Here is a 23,045-nt window from a genome sequence, read left to right on the forward strand (position 1 = left end):
GGTCTCACTCACACACACCACAAAACAACAATAAGGTACCTTTTACTTTCACATCACCTATTACAAGTTTAGGTGTTACTGGCCAGTCTCAGTGCTATTGGATATCCCTCAACCCAGCTGTGTTATCCAAGCCAAAATGCTCTGGGGCAATTATTCCCTCAGTCCTGCCATGTTGTCCAACCCCAGATGCTCTTGGGTATTTTTCCCTAAATTCAGCTGTGTTGTTCAACCCCAGATGCTCTTGGGCATTTTCTGTCCCTCAACCCAGCGGTGTGGTACAACTACAGATGCTCTTGGGCATTTAATTTGTTTTGCTGTGTTGTCCAACCCTGGATGTTCTTGGGCATTTTTTATCCCTCAATCTGGCTGTGTTGTTCAACCCTGGATCTTGTTGGGCAAAAATTTTTCCCTCAGTCTAGCTGTGTTGTCCAACCCCGGATGCTGTTGGGTAAAATTTTAATCCCTCAATCTAGTTGTGTTGTCCCACCCTGAGTGTTCTTGGGCATATCCTCACTCCGACAGAATTCTGCTCAACCCTGCTCTTGGATGCTCTTAGAATATAAATCCCTCAACCCAGCAGGTTTTAGGGGCCCCTCCTGTCCCGTTTCCTAGTGGATTGGGTGAGGAAACCTTGCTGCCTACCTCCGAGGGGTCCAACCCCTCCCTGAGACCCAGTCCCAGTCACCCCGGGGGGTTCTTTCACTCTCTTATCACTCGCTTTGTCTCTTTACTGGCCGTTTTTCTCGCGAAAAGAGGAAAACGCAGCATGGGAGACTCCTCACTCACTTGGCAGGTCTGGGACAACCAGCCTGCCTCTCATTCACACACATTCATCCCCTCCCTGTACCTGCCCCCCGCCCGAGAAATACTTACCAATCCTTTTTCCTTCCCGGGTTCTTCGTGCGCACTACTACACTTAGGGGACCAATTACCGCAGTTGTAGGGAGCCTTTTTTTTCCTTCTCTCTGTTATATTGCCTCCTTTTGTCCACAGATCGTAACCTGCGTCTGTCGGTCACTTCAGGGGAAACAAAGCGAGGCTGCCAAATAGGGCAGGGCGTGCCTTCCCCACTCTGACTCTCCTAAAGCACAGGCAGCGAGGTGTTAGCAACCATCCTCTGCTACCAAATTGTGAAGAACGCCAATCGGTTGTTTTCAAAATTTAAAAGTAAAAAATATGGTTATAAAAATAGTAACACAATTAGAGTAATAACAATTTGGACAAATTGAATTAGGACAATACGAGATAATAAAAACAAAGAATTATGGACGTCCGGGTACCTTTTTCTGGGCATCACGAGCCCAAAAAAGACCCCTGCTAACAAAGGACTAACCATTAAGAACAATAGCCCGTTGCATATTCATACACTTCATACATGATGCATAAATTCCATTCAAACAGAGGATTCTGTCTGGTCAGTGTCAGCTTCTTCCTTCTAATCCTAACAGCGCCTCCAAGGTGGGAAGAAGTTCATTTCTTCTGATAAGAAGGCAATAAATTCCCTTTCTCTGAAAGATTTAGGTGTCCTGTGGCTGCTATCTCGCTGCAAGCCCTTTCTGTTAAACAAAGCATCTTACATAGCATAGTTTCTGTTTTAACAATTTTTATAACCTAAAACTATATTTAACATAGTACTTAAGAGAATTAATACAGCATTTCTTTCTAACACAACACATATAATATTCATTTTAATATTTGCAAAAAGCCAATCATAAAATACATGCATTTTTCACAGGGGGGTTTCAGGTAGCTCTGGGGTGAATTTTGGAGGGAAATGGGGGGGTCTGAGAGTCCTGGGGAGTTTTGGGGGTCTTGGGGAGGGTTTGGGGGTCCAGGGTGATTCTAGGCCAACCCTGGGGGACTCTGGGGGGTTTGGGGTTCCTGGAGAGGTCTCGGGGGAGAATTGGGGGTCCCGGGGGGTCCCAGGCCCACCCTGAACCAAGGTCTGGGGGTTTCAGGGGGAGGGGGCACCGCAGGGGTTCCTCCCCCCCCCCCCCACCCGTTTTTGGAGGGTCTCCCATGGTGCCCCCTCCCCAAAAAGCTCTGAGGGCCCCCTGAAGTGGCTGCTGTTCCACCGGCCGGTGCCCCCTGATCCAGGACAGCCCCACTGAGTCTGGCAGGTTCTGGGGGGATTTGTGGGGATTTTGGGGTTTTGCGAGGCTGTTTGAGAATTTCAGGGTGGCTTTTTTGGGCTTTGGGGGATTTTGTTAGGAATTTAAGGGGAATTATTGGGGGTTTTTGGGAGAATTATTGGGTTTAGAGATGCTTATGTGATTTTGGGGGGTTTTGTTGATTTGGGGGGTTTTGGATTTGGGGTGTTTTGTTGGGGTTGTGGGGGTTTTGGGGGGGAATTTATTGAAATTTTTGGGAGTTTTATAAAATTTTGGTGAGTTCCACTGGGATTTTTGGTGTATCTCTGGAGTTTTTGAGGGTTTTCTTATATTAGTCCAGTCCCTTCCAGTATGATCCAAAGATGGCCCCACTGTGCTCCCAGTCCCTGCCAGTAAGAGCCAGTTGTGCTCCACATGGTTCCAGTTGCTCTCTTTCACCCTCATTTGTTCCAGTCCCTCCCATTACACCCTCCCAGTATGTCCCAGTATAGCCCAGTTCCCTCCAGCATGTTCCCAGACACTCCCGGTACTCCCAGTTGGGTTTTTTGGGGGATGTTTGGAGAATGAAGCAGTCCAAGGCTGAGCGGAAAAGGCCCCTCGGGGGGACATCAGGGGGTGCCGGTGGCGGCTGCCGGCAGAGGCAGCCTGGAGGAGCAGAGCCCTGTGTGCCGCAGGAGCCCAAAGTGGGGAGCCCAGAGAGGGGGGAGCGCCGCCATGGGCGGGAGCCTCAAGAGCCTGGAGAGGGGCAGGGGGGACTCCTTGGAGCCGCTGCAGCCCCGAGCAGAGAATGAGGGGAGAAGGGAGCCCGGGAGCCCAAACAGCCCCGGCATCCCAAAATGGGGAGAGCGAAGAGGGGGGAGCTTTTGGGATCGCTGGGACTGCCAGCAGCCTTGGCAGGGCGGGCACCGAGGAGAAGGGGGACCCCCAATCTAAGTGTGACCTCCTGCAGCTGGGACAGGGGGGAACCCTTGAACACCCAAGGGGAGGGACCAGGGACAGGGAACTCCTGGGAGGCTTTTCCAGGGCTGAATCTGGGTGTTTGGAAGGTTTTTGTGAAGTACAGATGGCCGGTGACTGGTAGAGATGGACTTGGGCAGAGGGACCTTCAAACTCAATATGCTCATCCCTTGTTTTCCCCAAACCAGGATTTCCCATTGCCAACCCCTGGGAGTCTGTGAGGAAGATGCCCTGGGACACTGAAGCAGGTGAGGAGGAAGTCAGTGCCCCTTTCCCCTCTGTGCTGCTCCGTAGCCCAGCCCAGTATGGCCCTGGCTGCAGCTCAGCCCTGCGGGGAATCTCCTTGCCCTTGCCTGTGGCACAGACGCAAATCCCATCCTGTCCTTGTCCTTCCTCCCCCAGAGCAGGAGCTGAGCATGGAGAGCAGGGGGAACAAATGCCCGCAGCAGAACCTGGTGGAAGAAGCCATTTTGAGCGGCTCCATGGCGCAGGAAGCCAACGGGGAGGAAAAGCGCCGGAGATGCCGCACGAGGAGGGGCTGCAAATGCAGCTGGCAGGGATCTGAGGAGGAAAGAGCCAGCCTGGGCTGGGAAGGCGGCCAGAGATCAAGCCAGAGCTCTGAGCTGGTGCTCCATGAACAGCTCCATGATGGGGAGAAGCCCCACACATGTGTGGAGTGTGGGAAGAGCTTCAGGTGGAACTATAAGCTCATTGAGCACCAGAGGACCCACACTGGGGAATGGCCGTTCGAGTGTGGGGAGTGTGGGATGAGCTTCAGCCGGAGCTCCCACTTGACCAGCCACCAGAGGACCCACACTGGGGAGAGGCCCTACGAGTGTAGGGAGTGTGGACAGAGCTTCAGGCAGAGCTCCAGCCTGATCAGCCACCAGAGAACCCACACTGGGGAACAGCCCCATGAGTGTGGGGAGTGTGGGAAGAGCTTCAGCGGGAGCTCTGACCTGATCAAGCACCAGAGGATCCACACTGGGGAACGACCCTACGAGTATGGGGAATGTGGGAAGAGCTTTAGGGACCATGACACCCTGATCAGGCACCAAAAGATCCACACTAGGGAGAGGCCTTACGAGTGTTCCGAGTGTGGGAATAGATTTCGGTTCAACTCCCATCTCCTCCTGCACAATCTGAGTCACACAGAGGAGAGGGCCCTCTTCTGCCCTGAGTGTGGGAAGGGATTTAAGTACAACTGCCAACTCATCACCCACCGGCGCATCCACACAGGGGAGAGACCCTACAAGTGTAGAGAATGTGCGAAGAGCTTCTCACAGAGCTCTCATTTGACCCGACACCAATACAGCCACCGATAAGGGAAGCCCTGCTAGTGCCCTGAGTGCAGGAAGAGCTTCGTGCTCTGCTCCAGCTCCATCCCCCACTGGAGGAGGCACTTGGGGCACAGCCCTGGTGACCCACTTTCCCTGTGATCCATGTTGGGAACACACCTGGCTTCTTATTCTTTTGGTTTGGCCTTAATTTTCTTGTCTTTTCCATCTCTTTGCAGTCCAAAAGTGAAGAGGGATCAATCTTTCACCTCAAAACCACTCAAATCATACTGAAAACAGGTCAATCTTAACACAAAAGGGCTCAATCCTACCTCAAATTGCTTGTTCCCACCTCAAAATCTCAATCCTATGCCAAACTGACTCCATTCCACAGGTACCAGGGTGAGATGGGGTTGGAAGGAGATGGGAGAAATGGGATCCCAATTTGGGAGCGATAGGATGGGATGGGAGCGTAGGAGCGATTGGACGGGGATTGTGTGGGGCAGGGTGTGTGGGATGTATTTGATAGCAAATAAAACTCTCAGACTTACTGCTTTCTCTCCCGTTCATGTTCAGTCCGTTGCAGTTCTGTTTGCAGAGCGCCCCCTCACAGTTGCCGCCCTTGGCCTGAGCCTGCCCCTTTTCCCTCAGGGTTCCCGCCCTTTCCCTGCCCCCTTTCCCCTCATGGTTCCACCCTTTCCCTGTCCCCTTTCTCCTCACGGTTCCGCCCTTTCCCTGCCCCTTTTCCCCTCATGGTTCCACCCTTTCCCTGTCCCCTTTCCCCTCACGGTTCGACCTTCGGGAACAGGGGAGGAGGAGGAGGAAGAGGCTGAGCGGCAGCAGAAGCAGCTGGAGAAGGGGAGAGGGAACCCTGGAGTCGCCGCAGCCCTGGGAGCATCACCCCCCATCCTGCAGGTGCCCGGGGAAGGGGGAGCTCGGCCCAAACCTGCTGGGGGGTGCCTGGGTTTGGGATTTTTTTCAGGGGAAGTTTGGAGCTGGCAGGGCTCCAAAGCCGAGCCACAGATGGCCCTCGGGGGGACATCCGGGTTCCCCAGGAGGTGTTTTTGGAGGGTCCCAGGGCCAGCAGTGGCTGCTCCCAGTATGAGCCCAGTCCCTCCCAGTCATTCCCTATGATGATGCAATTTGATCCCAGCACAGTCCCAGTTCTTCCCAATTTCATCTAGTGTGTTCCCAGTTCTCCCAGTTGTCCCTAGCATAGTCCTAGGCACTCCCAGTATGATCCCAGTCTCTCCCACCAGGTCCCTAGTCCTTCCCACTTGCCCCCAGCGTGTTTCCAGTTCCCCCAGCACATTCCCAGTGGCTCCTAGTCTGGTCCCAGTCACCACCCATATGGGCTCAGACACTCCCAGTATATCCCAGTTGCCCTGAACATTCTCATAGTCATTGCCAGGCACTCCCAGTTACCTTAGGGTGGTTCACTTGCCCCCTGTTTTATCCCAGTTGCTCCCAGTTCCTCTAATTATGTCCCCTGTTGGCTCCCAGCATGGGCCTGGTAACTCCCAGTAACCCCCAGTCAGGGTCCAATCACACCCACTCTGATCCCAGTATGATTGTAGCCACTCCCAGTATGATCCCAGTCACTTGCAGTCTAATTCCAGTTGCTCTCAGACACTCCCAGTACGATTTCAGTGCCCCCAGTGTTATCCCAGTTGCTCCCTGTCAATGCCAGCATGACCCCAGTAGCCTCCAGTATGATCCTAGTGTCTCCCTGTCTCTCCTAGTTTATCCCAGTTGCTTCCAGCTTGTTCTCAGTCACTCCCACTTCTTCCCAGTTGCTTTCAGCATCATTCCAGTTGCTCCCAGTCAATCCCTCCATCATTCCAGTCCCTCTCAGAGTCATCCCAGTTGGTCCTAGCATGGGCCCAGCTGTTCCCAGTGTGCTTCCATCACTCCCCTATGGTTACAGACACTCCCAGTATGGTCCCAATTGAACTCAGTTGTCCCTGGTATAGTCCCAGTCACTCCCCATATGATCCCAGTCCCTCCCAGCATGGTCTCACTCACTGCCAGTTACCTGCAGTGTGGTCCCAGTTCTCCTCAGCATGGTCCTGGTTGTTCCTGTGTGGTTCCAGTCATCTCAGTATGGTTACATATTGAGAGTTTTTGCAGATTGAGGAGTTTTTGTTAGACAATGCCCATATTCAGCCAAAGCACAATCCAGCCTGCTTGTACTAATGGACAATGGACACATGCACAAACAATGAATAATGGACATATTCAGAAATTGGGTTGGTATATCCTTGAAAGACATACAAGAAGAAGAGTCATCAGGACTCAGCAAGTTTGTCAGCAAGCTTGGGAAAGTAAGAAAAAAGTAAGTAATGGGTGGGTGTCGTGGGTTGACTAAATGATGCTTTTATCCCCAATTGTCTCATTCTGTTTATGCTGAATAATAAGTTGTACACCTTTAAGACTTGTTCCAGAGAGTGAAGGGGGAGAGAAGAAGAGGCAGGTTTTTTTCAGACACTGCACTCACTTCTCCACATTCCTGCTCTGGACTGTGTTGTCTGTGGATGGACAGACAGCGGGACAGAGCTCTCTTTTGCTTTTAGTTAGTTTAGCTAGCTGAGGCAAAGGAGACAAAGAAGTTCCCTGGACTGTGGGTTTTTTCCCCTTTTCTTTGGAGCTGTTCAAACCTGCTCTGGACTGAACACCAGAAGAGCACCAGCAGCTACATCTGTGGCCACTGGGCCAGGCCTGGCCTGCGACATTTCCAGCACCAGAGGGACTGATCAGAGACTTAGTGAGCTGAGCTGCAACCCAGGGAGGGGACTTTCTCAGTTTCTCAGTCATCTCTTTTGGAGCGGCAAGGGGTTTTATTGTTTAATAAACAGGTTTTTCCACCTTTCTCCAAGGAGGTATTTTCTCCAGGACCGGTTGGGGGAAGGGGCTGATTTAATCTGCTTTGCTACTGGAGCCCCTTTGGGATTCTCTTCCAAATTTGCTCTGAACCAGGACAAATACATCTATTGGTGCCCAATGCATGGCTCAAGAAGGTGGAAAAAAGCTCTATTGATTGTATGTTGGTTGTGCTCACTCTCTAGTGAGTTAAAGCAGTCAGTAGCCATGTTGCTTGAATTCCTAATGTCTCTTGGGGTGGAGGCCTTCACGTGGTTCTGGTCTCTAGAGCTTTTTGAGGTTTCAATACCTTTCTGGTCACTAGGATTATTGTCCATAACCCATAATTTTTATGGTAGTGCGGCACGGATTGGAATAGCTGTTGTGCAGGCCTTGGTGATAATGATTTATAGGGCATTTACAAAGATACTGGAGTCTGTTTATGATATTTATGGTTTATGGTTTCTTCGTCCTACCCTGCATCCCAGTTCCAGTAGTATGTTTTGGGAATTTATTAGTAATTGCACCCAGTTTGTTAGAGGAGGAGCAGGGAATGAGGCTTTCCAGCCTTTCCTTTCCTTCTTCTCCTTTGAATCTGTTATGCCACTTTTTGAGAATGTTCAGTTTCCCCTGAATGTTAAAGAGACCATCTTTCTGGTATTTAATCTGGTATTTAATCAAGCTTCCTCTATATGGTCTGCAGCTTCTCTAGAATGAGGACTGAGATATCCAGAGGAGTTGGTGAGACCCTTGTCCCAGAAGCAGATGCAGGCGTGAAAAATCCTAAGTGGTGTGGAGAATGGGAAAATACAGGCTAAACCCTGAAGGAATATTCTGATCCTGTAGACTGGGATTTTCCACGGGAACAAATTCAGAACCCAGCTGAGGTGGGGAAATACCTAAAAACAAAGTGCCATGATCATTCTAAAGAGAAAAGGCTCATTGCAATAAGCTGGGCCCTGGCCTATGCTTATCCCATTCTGTTAGATACTGTTGGGTAGCAGACAGAGGCAGGGGGGCAGGGAGATAAATCAGCTATCCCAGTCAGGCTACAGCCAACAGCCCAGGTTCAAAGCCAGCAGCTAAACCAGATAGTGAGCCTAAGCCAGCAGCTAAACCAGACAATAAGCCTCAACCAATGGCTGTTGCTACCAGCACTAGAAGTGGGAAATGCATGGACAAGACTGATCGACCAGTGGATGATGATGATGATGATGATGCAGCAGGAGAAGGACCCTCAATGCCTCCTGACATAAAATCAGGAGTCAAACCAGCAGGCGCAAGATCAGAAGCCAATATTGAGTCCTTTTCTCTGAAGGACCTTTGTGGCCTACAGAAGGATTACACCTAATGACCTGATGAATCCATAATTAGTTGGCTGGTCCGTCTCTGGGATGCTGCAGGTGAGGCTACAATTCTGGATGGCACTGAAGCAAGGTATTTGGGATCCCTGTCACAGGATCCTGTCATCGACCAAGGAATGATGATGGGGACTACTCCACACAGTCTCTGGGCACGGGTCTTGGAAAATGTAGCACAAAGATACCTGTGCAGATGATCTCTATATGCAACAAACCCAGTGGAAGACCATAAAGCAAGGGATCCAACACCTGAGAGAAATGGCAGTGGCAAAGATTATCTTCTCAGATGATGTAACAACTAGGAACCCAGACTTGGTACCATGCACGTCTGTGATGTGGCGGAAACTTGTATGACTTGTGCCACATGAATATGCTTCTGCCTTAGCCATAATGAAGTGGGATGAGAGGGATGAGACTGTGCTGGATATGGCAATGAAGCTCTGAGCATATGTAGATGCTGTGCATGGCCCAACACATGCCAGAATTGCAGCAGTAGAAACATGTCTGCAGAAATTAGAGGACAAGATAGAGGAGAATCATAAGAAGTTCAGAGAGGAGATTAAAGAAGACCTTCTCCAAATCTCAGCAGTACAGATCAGAGGTTCTGGTAGCCAACACAGATGTGACCCCGATGGCAAGAGAAGGTACACCCCACGAGCTGAGCTGTGGTTCTACCTGCGTGATTGTGGAGAAAACATGAAGAAATGGGATGGAAAATCTACTGCTGCTCTGGCACAACGGGTGCATGAACTGAAGGAAGCCACCAGAAGGAAAGCAGCTCCAGTTGCCCATAGCCGAACTGCCAGGTAGGATGATGATGATGACATGTCCGATCCCCTTGAAGGAACATCCAAGACATATGCCCAGGGAAAGAAAGATAAGAAGGCTTAGAGGGGCCCCGCCTCTAGCCAGGTAGAGGCCAGGGAAAACCGTGTTTTCTGGTCTGAGTGGATTCGTTGGCCTGGCACGGAACCACAAGAGTACAAAGCTTTGGTCGATACTGCTGTGCAATGCACATTAATCCCATCGAGACATGTGGAGACAGAGTCTGTTTCTATTGCTGGTGTGACAGGGGGATCCCAGGATTTCACTTTGGTGGAAGCTGATGTGAGCCTGACTGGGAATGAGTGGAAGAAACATCCTATTGTGACTGGCCCAGAGGCCCCATGTATTTTGGGCATAGACTTCCTCCGAAGTGGGTATTTCAAAGACCCAAAACGACTCAAGTGGGCATTTGGGATAGCAGCTGTAGTGACAGAGGGCATGCAGCAACTGAACACCTTGCCTGGACTGTCTGAGAATCCATCTGCAGTAGGAGTCCTGACGGGAGAAGAGCAATAGGTGCCAATTGCCACTTCCATAGTGCATCGACGACAGTACAAGAACCACTCGAGATGCTGTGATGCCCATCCATAAGATGATCCAAGAGCTGGAGAGCCAAGGAGTGGTCAGCAAAACTCACTCACCCTTCAACAGCCCCACTTGGCCTGTGCACAGGTCTGACAGAGAATGGAGGTTGACTGTGGACTATTGTGGCTTGAATGAAGTGACTCCACCGCTGAGCGCTGCTGTGCTGGACATGCTGGAACTCCAGTACAAGCTGGAGTCCAAGGCAGCAAAGTGGTACTCCACTGCTGACATTGCTAACGCGTTTGTCTCCGTTCCTCTGGCAGCAGAATGCAGGCCTCAGTTGGCTTTCACCTGGAGGGGCGTGCAGTGCACCTGAAACCAACTGCCCCAGGGGTGGAAGCACAGCCCCACCATCTGCCATGGACTGATCCAGGCTGCACTGGAAAAGGGTGAGGCTCCAGAACACCTGCAGTACATGGATGACATCATTGTGTGGGGGAACACAGCAATGGAAGTATTTGAGAAAGGAGAGAGGATCATCAGGATTCTGCTAGAAGCCGGCTTTGCCATTAAGAAGAGAAAAGTCAAGGGATCTGCTCAAGAAATCCAGTTCCTGGGAGTGAAGTGCCAAGACAGACGGCATCAGATTCCCACTGAGGTCATCAACAAGACCACAGCTATGTCCCCACCAACTAGCAATAAGGAAACGCAAGCTTTCCTGGGTGCCATAGGTTTTTGGAGGATGCACATTCCTGAATACAGTCAGATCATGAGCCCTCTCTACCTGGTTACCTGCAAGAAGAATGAGTTCCACTGGGGCCCTGAACAACAACAAGCCTTTGCCCAGATCAAGCAGATCGCTCATGCAGTAGCCCTTGGCCCGGCCAGGACAGGACCAGAGGTAAAGAATATGCTCTACTCTGCAGCAGGGAACCATGGCTTGTCCTGGAGCCTTTGGCAGAAGATGCCTGGGGAGACTCGAGGCTGACCACTGGGATTTTGGAGTTGAAGCTACAGAGGGTCCAAAGCCAACTACACTTCCACAGAGAAGGAAATCTTGGCTGCCTATGAAGGAGTCCAGGCTGCCTCAGAGGTGATTGGCACGGAAGCACAACTCCTCCTGGCACCCCGACTACCGGTGCTGGGGTGCATGTTCAAAGGCAAGGTTCCTTCCACCCACCACGCCATTGATGCTACATGGAGTAAATGGATTGCTCTGATCACACAGCGTGCCCGTATAGGTGAACTGAATCACCCTGGGATTTTGGAGATAATTACAAACTGGCCAGAAGGTGAGAACTTTGGTCTGAATGATGAAGAGGAACAAGAACCAGTGACACGTGCGTAAAAGGCTCCTCCCTATAACCAACTGCCCCCAGAAGAAACACGCTACGCTCTTTTCACTGACGGTTCCTGTCACATCGTAGGGATGAACCAGAAGTGGAAAGCAGCCGTATGGAGCCCCACACGACAGGTTGGACAAGCTACTGAAGGAGAAGGTGGATCAAGTCAACTTGCAGAACTCAAAGCTGTTCAGCTGGCCCTGGACATTGCTGAGAGACAGAAATGGCCAAAGCTCTATCTTTATACTGATTCATGGATGGTAGCCAATGCTCTTTGGGGCTGGCTGGAAAGGTGGAAAAAGGCTAACTGGCAGCTTGGGGGAAAACCGATCTGGGCTGCTGATGAGTGGAAAGACATTGCCTCTCAGTTAGAGAAGCTACCTGTGAAAGTCCACCATGTGGATGCTCATGTCCCCAAGAGTTGGCTAATGAGGAACACTGAAACAACGAGCAGGTAGATCAGGCAGCAAAAATGGAGGTGTCAAAGATAAGACTTAGACTGGCAACATAAGGGGGAGTTGTTCTTAGGTTGATGGGCCAATGATGCCTCAGCCATCAGGGCAGAGATGCCACCTAAAAGTGAGCATGAGACCGAGGGGTGGATTTAACCATGGACAGTATTTCTCAGGTCATCCATGACTGTGAGATGTGTGTGGCCATCAAACAGGGCAAGTGAGTAAAGCCCCTGTGGTATGGTGGGCGGTGGTCCAAGTACAAGTATGGGGAAACCTGGCAGATTGACTACATCACACTGCCCCAGACACGCCAAGGCAAGCGCTACGTTCTGACCATGGTGGAAGCCACCACTGGATGGGTGGAGACCTACCCTGTGCTTCACGCCACTGCTCGGAACACCATCCTGGGCCTGGAAAAGCAAATCCTGTGGAGACATGGCACCCCTGAGAGAACTGAGTCAGACAATGAGACCCATTTCAAGAATGGCCTTATCAACACCTGGGCCAGGGAACATGGTATTAAATGGATATATCATATTCCTTATCATGCACCAGCTGCCGGAGAAAGCTGAATGATGCAATGGACTACTTAAAACAACCCTGAAGGCACTCGGCGGGGGGGACTTTTAGAAATTGGGAAATGAACCTAGCAAAAGCCACCTGGTTGGTCAACACCAGAGGGTCCATAAATAGAGCTGGTCCTGCCCAGTCTGAACCCCTGCACACAGTGGGTGGAGATAAAGTCCCTGTTGTACACGTGAAAGGTATTTTAGGAAAAACTGTTTGGATTACTCCCACTTCAGGCAAAGACAAACCCATGCATGGAATTGTTTTTGCTCAAGGATCTGTTTGCACTTGGTGGGTAATGCAGAAAGATGGAGAAAGCCGTTGTGTGCCACAGGGAAACGTAGTCTTAAGTGAGAACTGTGTGTAAGGTTTCATTGTGATGCAGATGGAAATAGAATAAGGGGTGGATAATGTTCCAGATTGCAAGGCAAGATGTATTCTATTACCATCTGTATGGCAGCTGTCTTTTGTCAAGTGGGCAGTTTGCCTTATCTCTCTTTCTGAGCACTCACTCCCACTCCTCCCTCGAGAGGAGACATCTGCTGAGAACAGGCTATTGAATGTCACTGCATGACAACAGGCTATTGAATGTCACTGCGTGACTGATAAGAACTATAACATCCCACTGTGAGATGCTCTGCCCAGAGGGAGGAGCCAAGCATTGCTACCCAGATATAATCCAGAGGTTTTGAGACACCAGCACGGCTTTCTCCACTGGATTCCCCAGAGGAACAGCAGCTCTCTCTTCTTCTACTGGATCTTCAGAGGAAGAATACATCCTTCTCTACAGATCCCCCTTGCTCCAACAGAACCACACCTGACACTTCAGGAGGGCTGCAGCCACATTTCCAATTGGATTGCCACCAACTCCCCACAGGGTGTCAGCTTGGGTTCTGACTCTGTCAGTGTTGTTCTAGTGTAACGCATTGTTTATTTTATCCATTTTTTTTCCTTACCTATTAAAGAACTGTTATTTCCTGCTCCCATATTTTTGCCTGAGAGTCCCTTAATTTAAAATTTATAGCAATTGAGAGGGGTGGGGAGGGTTTACATTCTCCATTTCAGGGGTGGCTCCTGCCTTCCTTAGCAGACTCCTGTCTTTCCAAACCAAGACAAAAACCTTTGACTATACAGGATCTTTTGGATCCATTGTCCCTCAAACAGGTCAGTGTGTGACCCCGTAGTAATGCCAAGTTACAAAGAGCAGCACAAATGACACAAAGAATACATGGCCAAAGAGGAAGAGGAGAGGCCCAATGAGAAAAGGATGTGGTGAGACACTGGCACATCGAGTGAGCTGCACTCCCATAATCTCTAGGCTAGCAGGTCCTGGTCTCACATTCTTCTCTTAGTTTATTAAAATTTCATTCATTTATTTATTTATTTAATTTTTTTATCCTAAAAAATATATACAATTAAAAATATGTCATCAAATTTTAAAGATACAATCAAAATACTTTAATTCATAACTACATCTAAAGATCAGAACATATGTACAGCTGTAACTATGAAGCCTAACACATTAATCCTATTCTTCAAACACTCTCCATACAGGTGGCAGCTTCTTCCTGAGCTTGGAGGACAGAGAGCTCTTCTGGATGGGAGGCGAGGACTTTGTGGGTGAGGGAACATCTGAATTGTCCTGAGAAAACTTCTCGGTAAGACTGTAACCAGTCAGATCTGCAAAGTGGAGACACAAAGTTAAACAGAGGCCTCCATGCAAATGTAAAGCAGCCAAAGCTCCCTATTTAATGGGACACATTTCCTGGAAATGTCTAAACAGCTGCACAGGGAAACATGCTCCTGCTGGCAGACACTGAGGCAGGCCAGGGCACAACCCTGAGCCACTTGCCCAGAGCTGGCACAGGCACAGCCTGGCCTCTGGGCTGCCCTGGGACAGCAGGGAGCCCCGAGTCCTGTGCTCTCCAGGAATGGCTCAGCTGCACATGCACCCTCCTGCTCCTCTGCCTGCCCCACAGCTCAGCAGCCCCACAGCTCCAGGGGCACTGGCAGCAGCACAGCTCATTGTAGGGGCACATGCAGGGCACAGCTGTTCCCTGGCAATGTGCACAGCCTCTCTGGGCTGCCACAAGACCCTTCCTCCCAGCAGAGATTGGCCCAGCTCCCCCCTCACCTCTGTGTGAGGCTGAGCCCTGACTGCCCTTCACCTTGTCCTCCATCTGGAGCTGCTTCATGCCCCCCATGCCATGACTAGGAAGGGCAATGGAGAGAGTGGGAGCAGATGCACACCCTTCCTTAGGATTTAGTCATTTTTGGAACAGCTCAAAAGGCAAATTCAGAGATGTCCGACTCAGCGCTTCCTCAGCTTTCTGGGGAACATCTTGCCTTCACCAGCCCAACAGTTTGGAGAGGTTTTGCTGTACATGTGGAGGCTTGCTGGCAGCACATTTCTTCAGCTGGGTGCCCATCACCTTGAAGAGGGCAGAGGCGAGCTTGGTTGCCACGGTGCGGACGTTGGCGCTCCGCACAGGCAGCGCCTTGTTCCCCAGGAAGGACCAGAGCACGGGCAGGGCGTCGCGCTGGATGACTTCAGGGCTCCTGGCATGAACCCCCTGCACAAGCACTGCCGGGACAGAGACACAGCTCCTTACCCACCAGCCTCACTGCAAACAAGGATCTACCTCTGCTTTTGCTTCTTGCAAGCCTCTCTGGCCAAGATCAGCAAAATAGCACCCACAGCCCCTTGGTCCAGAAAAGGGCAAAGCAGCTGAGCATCCTGGAAACAGAACCACCAACCCCTCAGGACTAATTGCTCCAACCACCACCTTGTCCCTGTGGCAGACTTCCTACCTTTACTAAATTATTTCACAATCTCTTTCTGTATGAACAATGAATGAAATGTCCAACTGCCTTTTATTTCCATTAAGAAGTTGTCTAAACCCACACTTGAAGATTTGGAAATGCACCATAGCAAGGAAATTGAGAGATTTCTAATAAAAGGGACGATTCAATTTTTCTAACTTTGATGTCAAGTGCCAAATGTCTAATCTGGCTCTTCCCTTTGCTCAGTGGCACACAGCAAAGGGCAGGATTAGAACACACCTCAAAACTCCAGCCCACCAGAGATGGCTGCTGCGTGACAGTTGGATGAGAAACATCAGTGACCAGCTGGTGTCTTTGGCAGAATGCTTTTGGGGCTTCCAACAAAGAGCTGTTTCAAACCTCAGGGTGTCTTAGGGAATTACCCAGACCCCATTGCTGTGGCATTTGAGCATCTCCACATTTTAATGCCACTTCCCCTCCCAATGGTAATGGCATTTTTTCTTATAATGTCCACTGAAATAGGGGCATAGAGAAAGAAAAATGCTACACAGGGGACTGAAATGTAACCAAAACACGAGTGTTTTCTCAAATTGTCTCTGGAATCTCTCTGCTCATTTTCTGAACTGAACTGTATCAAACACAGACAAAAAGTTACTACCAACAGGCTTCTTGCATGGCAGATTTGGCTGAGAGATCAAAACCTGAAATGCTCTGGAGACCGTTCTTATTTTCTGATCAGACAAAATGTTATCTAGCAGCCATTTACAATTCTGTGGTGAAAGAGACTTCATTTTCTCTATGCTGTTAATCCACCAGCAGTCATCAACATTGAAAGAGCTCCTGCAAGTACCCAAAACCAATTCTGCTAAGCAGGAAAGGGTTATGGTACCCATTTTAAAATGGGAATTCATTTGAGTTTAAATGCAATTAAAGACATCAGTGACTATTGAATGTGAGGAACAGCTGTCTGTTCCTATTAAATCTCAGAGAGAACATCTGCTTTTTCTAAAGTAGTCCTAATTTATGGATAATTCCTTTATTTGAAAAAGAGATCAAAAGAACTGTTAAACTAAATTCCCTATTGCTGGAGATCTACTGTATTCAAATGCTCTTTAAAGGGCCTTTGACAGTCCCAATCTCTGAACATGCCCTTTTGAGATTCCTAATGAAGGCACAAAGTGTATTAAACCTTGCATTGAAAGATGTTGGCATAATTACAGTGGATTTAGCCCCAGTTAAAGCAAGGCTATCAATCATCTTCTCTACTATATATGGAGATTATCCTTTTTCCATTCCTTTGCTATTGCTGCCATAGCAAGCTCCTCTGAGGAATCAATTATCAGCTGCATTTGTAGCATTTTGGACAGCGCTGACACAGGCAGACACAGTTTGCACACCCTGAAAGGCTCAGTCCAAGGCCACTGTGACAGCATAGGCAGGGAGCCTCAGCACTCTGCTTCTGTCCTGAGCCCCAGAGGCTGCCTTGCACTAAACCCGTGCCTCTGATACCTCTGTTGAGTTTTGGCCTAAGCTGTGACCCCCGCACAGGATCTGCACGGTTCAGCCTCAAAACTTTCCAAGAGAAAAACAAGAATTCTGTGAGGACAAAACAAACCAATGCCCTGAAACAGAATTGGCCACCATTTCCCCTCAAAGATCACAGATGTCCCTTGAGCTTCTGAGAAAGGAGCCAGCTGGGGCATTTTTAGCCCCTCCCTTTGCTGGAGGTGGTTCTGAGATGCCCCAGTGAGAGCTCAGCCCCAGGCCCAGCGCTGCCCCCATCTCAGATGCTGCCCAGCTCTGCAGCAGCCAGGGAAAACCTGCCAAACCCACCTGCCTTGGCCATGGGGCAGCAGGGACAAGCTCAGCACCTCCTGGTTTGGAGGAGCTGCTCTGCTGTCTGCTCACAGGCATTCCCTGTAAATACTCCCTGGGAAGAGCTCTTGGCTCAGAAGGGGAGGCCATACCTGTGATACACCCGGTAACATCCAGCAGGGCTTGGCCACTCAGGTGATTCCACTGGTAGCTGAACTCTTTGAGCAGTGACACTTTATCTACAAGGGAAACACATGTTTCTGCTCACTTTTCTCAGGTCACAGGAGAAAGGACAGTGGGGAGGGAAAGGGCAGGGCCAACCCCATTTTATAAAATCAAGTACATTTGTGCGCATATTTGAATCCTTTTCTTCTTTCCTTCCAGCCTGCTTGGCAGGGTTTTAAATTCCAAAAGAAAAGCTCTCCTTTCACATTTGTAAATCCAAACTTGTCTGCTGTAGCAGGAGCTGTGTTAAAACATTACACATCAGGGACCTCAGGAGTTCAGTCACATGGAAGCAGTGAAAAGGTTCTGCATTCCAGAGCAAAAAGGAAGAGCCCCATACTTGGGACACAGAAAGACGCTGAGTCAGGCAGTTCCTGAGTTCACAGAGCAGCTGGGGAGGAGAAAGTGGAAACTCCTCTTGAAGACCTGCCTCTTCAACACTCATTTTTTCAGGCATATTCCCCCAGTGCAGCATTCTCAGAGCTGACATAAATCTGTGTGGCAAAGGAATTTAGAGCAGCCCTTGCCTATGTAGTTAATTGCTGTGGCCATTTTGCCCCATGCAAAACAACATGTGGAACAAGGCATCATTGACAGCTGGGTTTACACCTGTTTGTTCTAAAGAAATGAACTTGGTGAATCATAAGTTCCACTTTGAAAATAGAAGACAAAGAGAAAAGTGAAAAATAGGCAGCTAATGCCTCTAATGTAGAGCCTTGCAGGTGGGCTGCCCTGCAGAAGCTCTGATGGGTGACTGTCCCTTCATGCCAACAGCAAAGCTGTTCATTTGGGAAGTCAGACGGGGCCCAAGCAAACTCCAAACCCCCTTTGCCTCTGAAGTGTAGCAGAGCTGTAGTCCAGGACTTGCTCTTCAGACAAGCAGCACAGAGCCAAGGGCTCGTGGGACTGTTGGGAAATGCTGATCCCATTCCAGCCTGTTGGGGATGGTGCATAAGGGCTGCACCTGCACAGCCCCTGGTGGGTGTCAGCTGGAGCGTTCCACAGACAAGAGCAGCTGTCAAGGCACTCAGCGCTCTCTTGTGCAGGAGAGACAGAGACGAAGTTGAGGAGAGTCCCTGCCAGGGCTCAGCCTTACCCAAATGAGCAATGGATTCTTCCAGTGCTTTCACAGCTGCCCCACGAACCCTGGGATCCTTTGAATTCAGGTTCTTTGTTATTCCTTCCACCAAAACAACGATCACCGGGCTCAAGGCATCTTTCAGGGCTCCTGTGATTTCAGCCAGCACGTCCAGCGCCCTCTGCTTCACTTTCTTGTGGCTGTCAGATATTCTCAGGACAAAATAATCAAAAATCTGTGAAGAGAACAAGCAATGTGAAAGCTGGATTCAAATGTCCTTGTTTGAAGAGTGGATGTAGCAGTCAGCAATGTCAAAGATGAAAGTGATCCTTTCTGTCAGGTCAGCCCTCGCTTGCACAATTTCACTGTTTTCCTGTGGGCCACTCACTGCAATGGTGGCACAACCTCATGCTGGTTGAAAGATTTTCTTCTGTTTTCTGGAGGTTTGGCTGGGGACAGAATAGTTCCTATGGTATTTCTCTCCATCTATAAATCATTAAATCAATTCCATTTACTAATGCTAAAGACAACCTTTGCTTTCAATGCAAGCAGATGTTTACAATGCCCAGTTTTCCATACAGTTGCCTCAAGTGCTGAGGGCAGTTATGATTTTGCCAAAATTATAGCTGGAGGAGATCTAAGTTTTCTTTTGTTTGACTCAGAGCCAGTGTCTGGAGAAGTGCAGGGCTCTGATCAACTCTTCCAGGATCCAGAGCATTTCTCTAAGTAACAGGTGGACTTCTGAAATGAAATGTGCTGTTCAGCTCTCATTAGAGCAGGTTCAGTCCCTTGACAGCCACATTATCAGGCACCTTTCCCTGGAAAACGGGAAAAAGCAGCTACTGGAAGGAAAAGGCAGAGATGAGTCCTTAGTTCTTTTCCTCCTTTTCCAAAGAGAAAAAAAGACCCCCAAAAAGGGTGAGCACTGTCTTTACTAAGAGGAATAGGAACAAGGATGGAAATGAGTAGCCAGAGCTGTGCCTGTGTAAGACAAGATGGAGTATATAGAATTGTTGTTTTTGAAAAAACAACTGGGTCTAAACCAACCCAGCCTGATACTTCTCTTCCCTATGCAAATCCATTTTTGGTCTAGAGAACAATTGCCATGCTTTCAGGAGCTGGATTCCCTTCACTTAACCCAACTGGCAGTAGGAGAGAGCAGCAGTTACACCAGCAGAAAATTCTGCCATCATCTGATGAACAGTAGCAATAGGCACCTGCCAGACAAATACAGCTGGACTGAAATAACTTGTCCTGAAGCCTGGACCTGAATTAAATTTGTCTGGGTAAGAAGGACCAGCGTGTCCCAAACAGCCAGGACAGAGTGCCAAGACACACTGAATTAACTTTACTGCTACAGGCTTAGGAAAGGAACTAAAGGAAAGGAGCAGTGAAGATACCCTACATACCTGGGTAATGTTAGTGGAGATGAGCTGGGGGCTGGTTTTGCACAGGTCTCGGAGGAGTTCCACTCCTTCCATCCTTGTCTGAAACCCCTTGGCTTCCAGGAGATGGTAAAGCTTCTGGAGCAGCTCCGTTTCATCCACAGCTGGAGGTGACGTGACCTGGGCTTTTGCATGGTGTAGGAGGTGTACATCAGAGGGAGATTTCACCCTGGAAAATAAAACCAAATGAGGACCTGGTGGTGATAATTATCGTAGCATGGCATCCCCATAGTGGAAATAATTAGCATTGACTCCATGATTCCAGTAGGCTGATCAATCACTTTATTATACTATACTATACTATACTATACTATACTATACTATACTATACTATACTATACTATACTATACTGAAACTCATCGCCCTTACAGACAGTCTGATACAGACAGACCAGATTGGTCAATTGAATCCAAAACACCATCACCAATGGCCAGTTAAGAAATGACCCTTTGGTAAACAAGTCGCCATGACACATTCCACATGTTCACAACAACAGGTGCAGCAAGTGAAGATAAGAATTATTTCTCACTCTTTTCTCTGATCTTCTCACAGCCTTCCCCAGGACAATGCCTGGGAGAGTTGTGCCTGCTGCTCTCTATGGACAGAGCTGCAGCCACAGACAATACCTTCAGTTAATTGTGAGCAAAACATCTTGGGCAGCTTTCCTAATTATGTGATTTCAAGCAGGAAAATCATGAGGCTCTGAAGAACAACGTGGACCTCATGGCAATCATTACTGGAGACAATCTGCCAGTGACATTCTCACCAGTGCTCACTCAGGAAAACCAAGGATGAGATGCATCTGATCTTACTTCATATGGCTTCCAGGGCACACAAGTCACATTGCTTTGTGGAGAAAGAGAGACACTATTTCCAAGTTTAAATGCCTCCTCATATGGGATGTGTGTGTCTTAGAATAAGGAAACTCATCACTCTGGAGAAGTGTCTCTACAACCAGGCATGACAATCTGGAAAAGTAGCTCAGATGCATTCTGAACAGATAAACAGGGCCATATTTGAAAGATTAAGAAAATCAGTAACAGAAATACAAACAGAAGCCAGACATCCCAGAACTACGCTCACATTTCATTTGCTTCCCTAGAGACCAGATGCACAGCTTAACAACCCCACTGGGAACAATTCTCCTGATCAACCTGTCTCTTCCATGAGCACAGGAAGATGCTAGCTGTGCTACTGAGGCATGTGGTCACTTTCCTGCCACTGCTGAGCAGGACAGAGCTAAATAAATCCCCTCTGCTATCAGAGGAGAACAGGTACAAGTGGTTCTGCAGCTGCCATGAAGAGACAGCAAGGAGCAATTCCTGTTTTAAATGCTGGTTGCAGCACAGAAATAAACGAAACATGCTGTCCATCAAGCAAATTACATGAAGTACAGGAATATCAAGACAAAAAGTCCACATTCAGACACCTGTTGACTGAAGTTGTTCAGGGATTGTCTTGCTCTTTGCTACTCAAACTTGGTACTGTATGAGGGTAAGAAAGCATGATTTAGCCAGGCCAAAGCACATGGATGAGAACTGCATCTTTGTGGAATGGCATCTTTCTTCCAGACTGAGATTTCTCATCACAACACCCATCTGAAGAAGACTCCACTCAGATGAAAAAAAGCCCTGGTTGAATTTACTTGTCCCAAGTCAGGCAGCAGAGACTTGACCCTCTCACAACCTCCACAACACTGCCCTTGCCACTGCACTGGATTGTCTGAGCTGCATCCAATGGGTGTCTTTTTGTCTCTCAATTTTTGTAGAAAGCCCTCCAGAGAAGTTGTGGTCAGCACAATGCAGAAGTAGACATTTTTTATCCTAGAGCATTTGTAGGGAAAGGAAACCATCTGTGGCGTTGGTCATCTCTGCCAGAAATATTTTCCTGAGCAAGAGACATGTAAAGCTTGTTACGTGCTTTGTCACATCTGACAAAAGTGCTCAGTACCGTTTGCTAGCAGACAATGTGGCCTGGGGCTCCTTTGAGCCATCGTTCCTCTCCTTCACCGGCTCCTTGACAGATGGGCCTTCAGCCTTCTGGTTTTCCATCCCCTACAAAGACATAGAGAAACCCAATCAATCTTAAGAATATAAAACAGGAAATTCCCAGTTTAAAATACAAGTTAGAACCAGGATCACTGCTACCAAGGCTTAGGGAAACATTTCCTAACTTACAGATGGAAACAGACCAGAGATTCAGTGATGCCAACTCTTTGTTTTCAACAGCCCAAGGCAGATTATGGATGCTACCAGTCTGAGCAGCAATCTAAAATCCCAAATTCCTTAGTCTTGAGCATAAGTGGGAGTAATGCAAACTGGCAGGCAATGAGTGTTCATGAAGGAAGCAGCAGAAAAAACTGGACTCTTTGGGGGTTGGCCCATTGTGTTGGAAGTTGATTTGGTTCAACACTCACTCTCCCTGTGCCTGCACAAAGGCAGGCTCCCTTCTGTAAGATTAAAAAAATAAAATCCTTCCCATCAAACAAACAAAGGATTTTCCAGTGGATGCTGCTGAATTCACCAAGCTTCTTCCAGCTCCACAGGGCTGGACAGCAGGGCAGTATTCCCAAAAGACAGACAGTAATTGTAGTAACTAGGATTGACCTGGACATCTTTTGTAAATTTGGAAATTTTCTTGGCACTACTACTTCCAGTGTCCTTTGCAAAGACTCTGTTATCTTCAGAAGCACAATTCTCACTTAATTGCTTTACAGGGGGCAGAGTAGGGAGAGCATGGTGGGGGCCTATGCTTAAATGTAAACCCATTTTCTCCTCTTTCCCTTTCCTCTTTGTGACCGATATTGAAAACATTCAAAACCCCACCTTTTCCCTAATAATATCAGTTCCTTTGTGGTCTGCAGATGAACAGGCTGAGGATTAACAGCTCATTCCCAGGAGCAAAATGATTCAGCAGAAGAGGAATGAGCTAAAGACAGATTGGGTATGTTTGATCTCATATTAGCAGTGGCAATACTTGCACAAGGGAGACATTTCTCCTGCCAAGCACTTACTTTCTTCTTAATTCTTGTCAGAATATCTTCCAGGTCACGGGGGGGAAGAGATTGTTTCAGAAGCATTTTAAATTGTTGATGACTGAGCAACATCTTCACCATCTCCTGTCCATAATGCCTAAGGAAGGAAGGAAGGCAGGAAGGAAACAAAACAAAAGTAAAACACAGGAAAAGTGTTAACAGAAGAGGCTGATGCCTTAAACTCATCAGGTGCAATCCCTGCATGAGAAGGCATTACCTACTCAGCAAAGAGGGAGATTTACCTCACTTGACACTGCACAGTGAAGTACAGAGCTGAACACAAGAGGCAAGAGGAGAATGTGGGGCAACAGAAAAATATAATTTCACTCTGAAACTGAGGGTGTGCTTCTGTGGCATCAAAGGATCCCAGTGACCAAGCAAAA

At 48.6% G+C, this 23,045-nt stretch overlaps 1 protein-coding gene across 1 annotated transcript in view; it reads left to right on the forward strand.

Annotated features, from left to right (window-relative positions):
• Positions 1-23,045, forward strand: part of LOC141731339 (uncharacterized) — a 796,170-nt gene that overhangs the window by 635,779 nt on the left and 137,346 nt on the right. The window contains exon 14 of the mRNA XM_074555958.1: positions 3,663-4,182. Within this exon, the coding sequence (XP_074412059.1) occupies positions 3,663-4,182 (520 nt within the window). The remainder of the gene's footprint in view (positions 1-3,662; positions 4,183-23,045) is intronic.

This window comes from Zonotrichia albicollis, chromosome 20 (assembly GCF_047830755.1).
Source record: "Zonotrichia albicollis isolate bZonAlb1 chromosome 20, bZonAlb1.hap1, whole genome shotgun sequence".
Classification (NCBI taxonomy): Eukaryota; Metazoa; Chordata; class Aves; order Passeriformes; family Passerellidae; genus Zonotrichia; species Zonotrichia albicollis.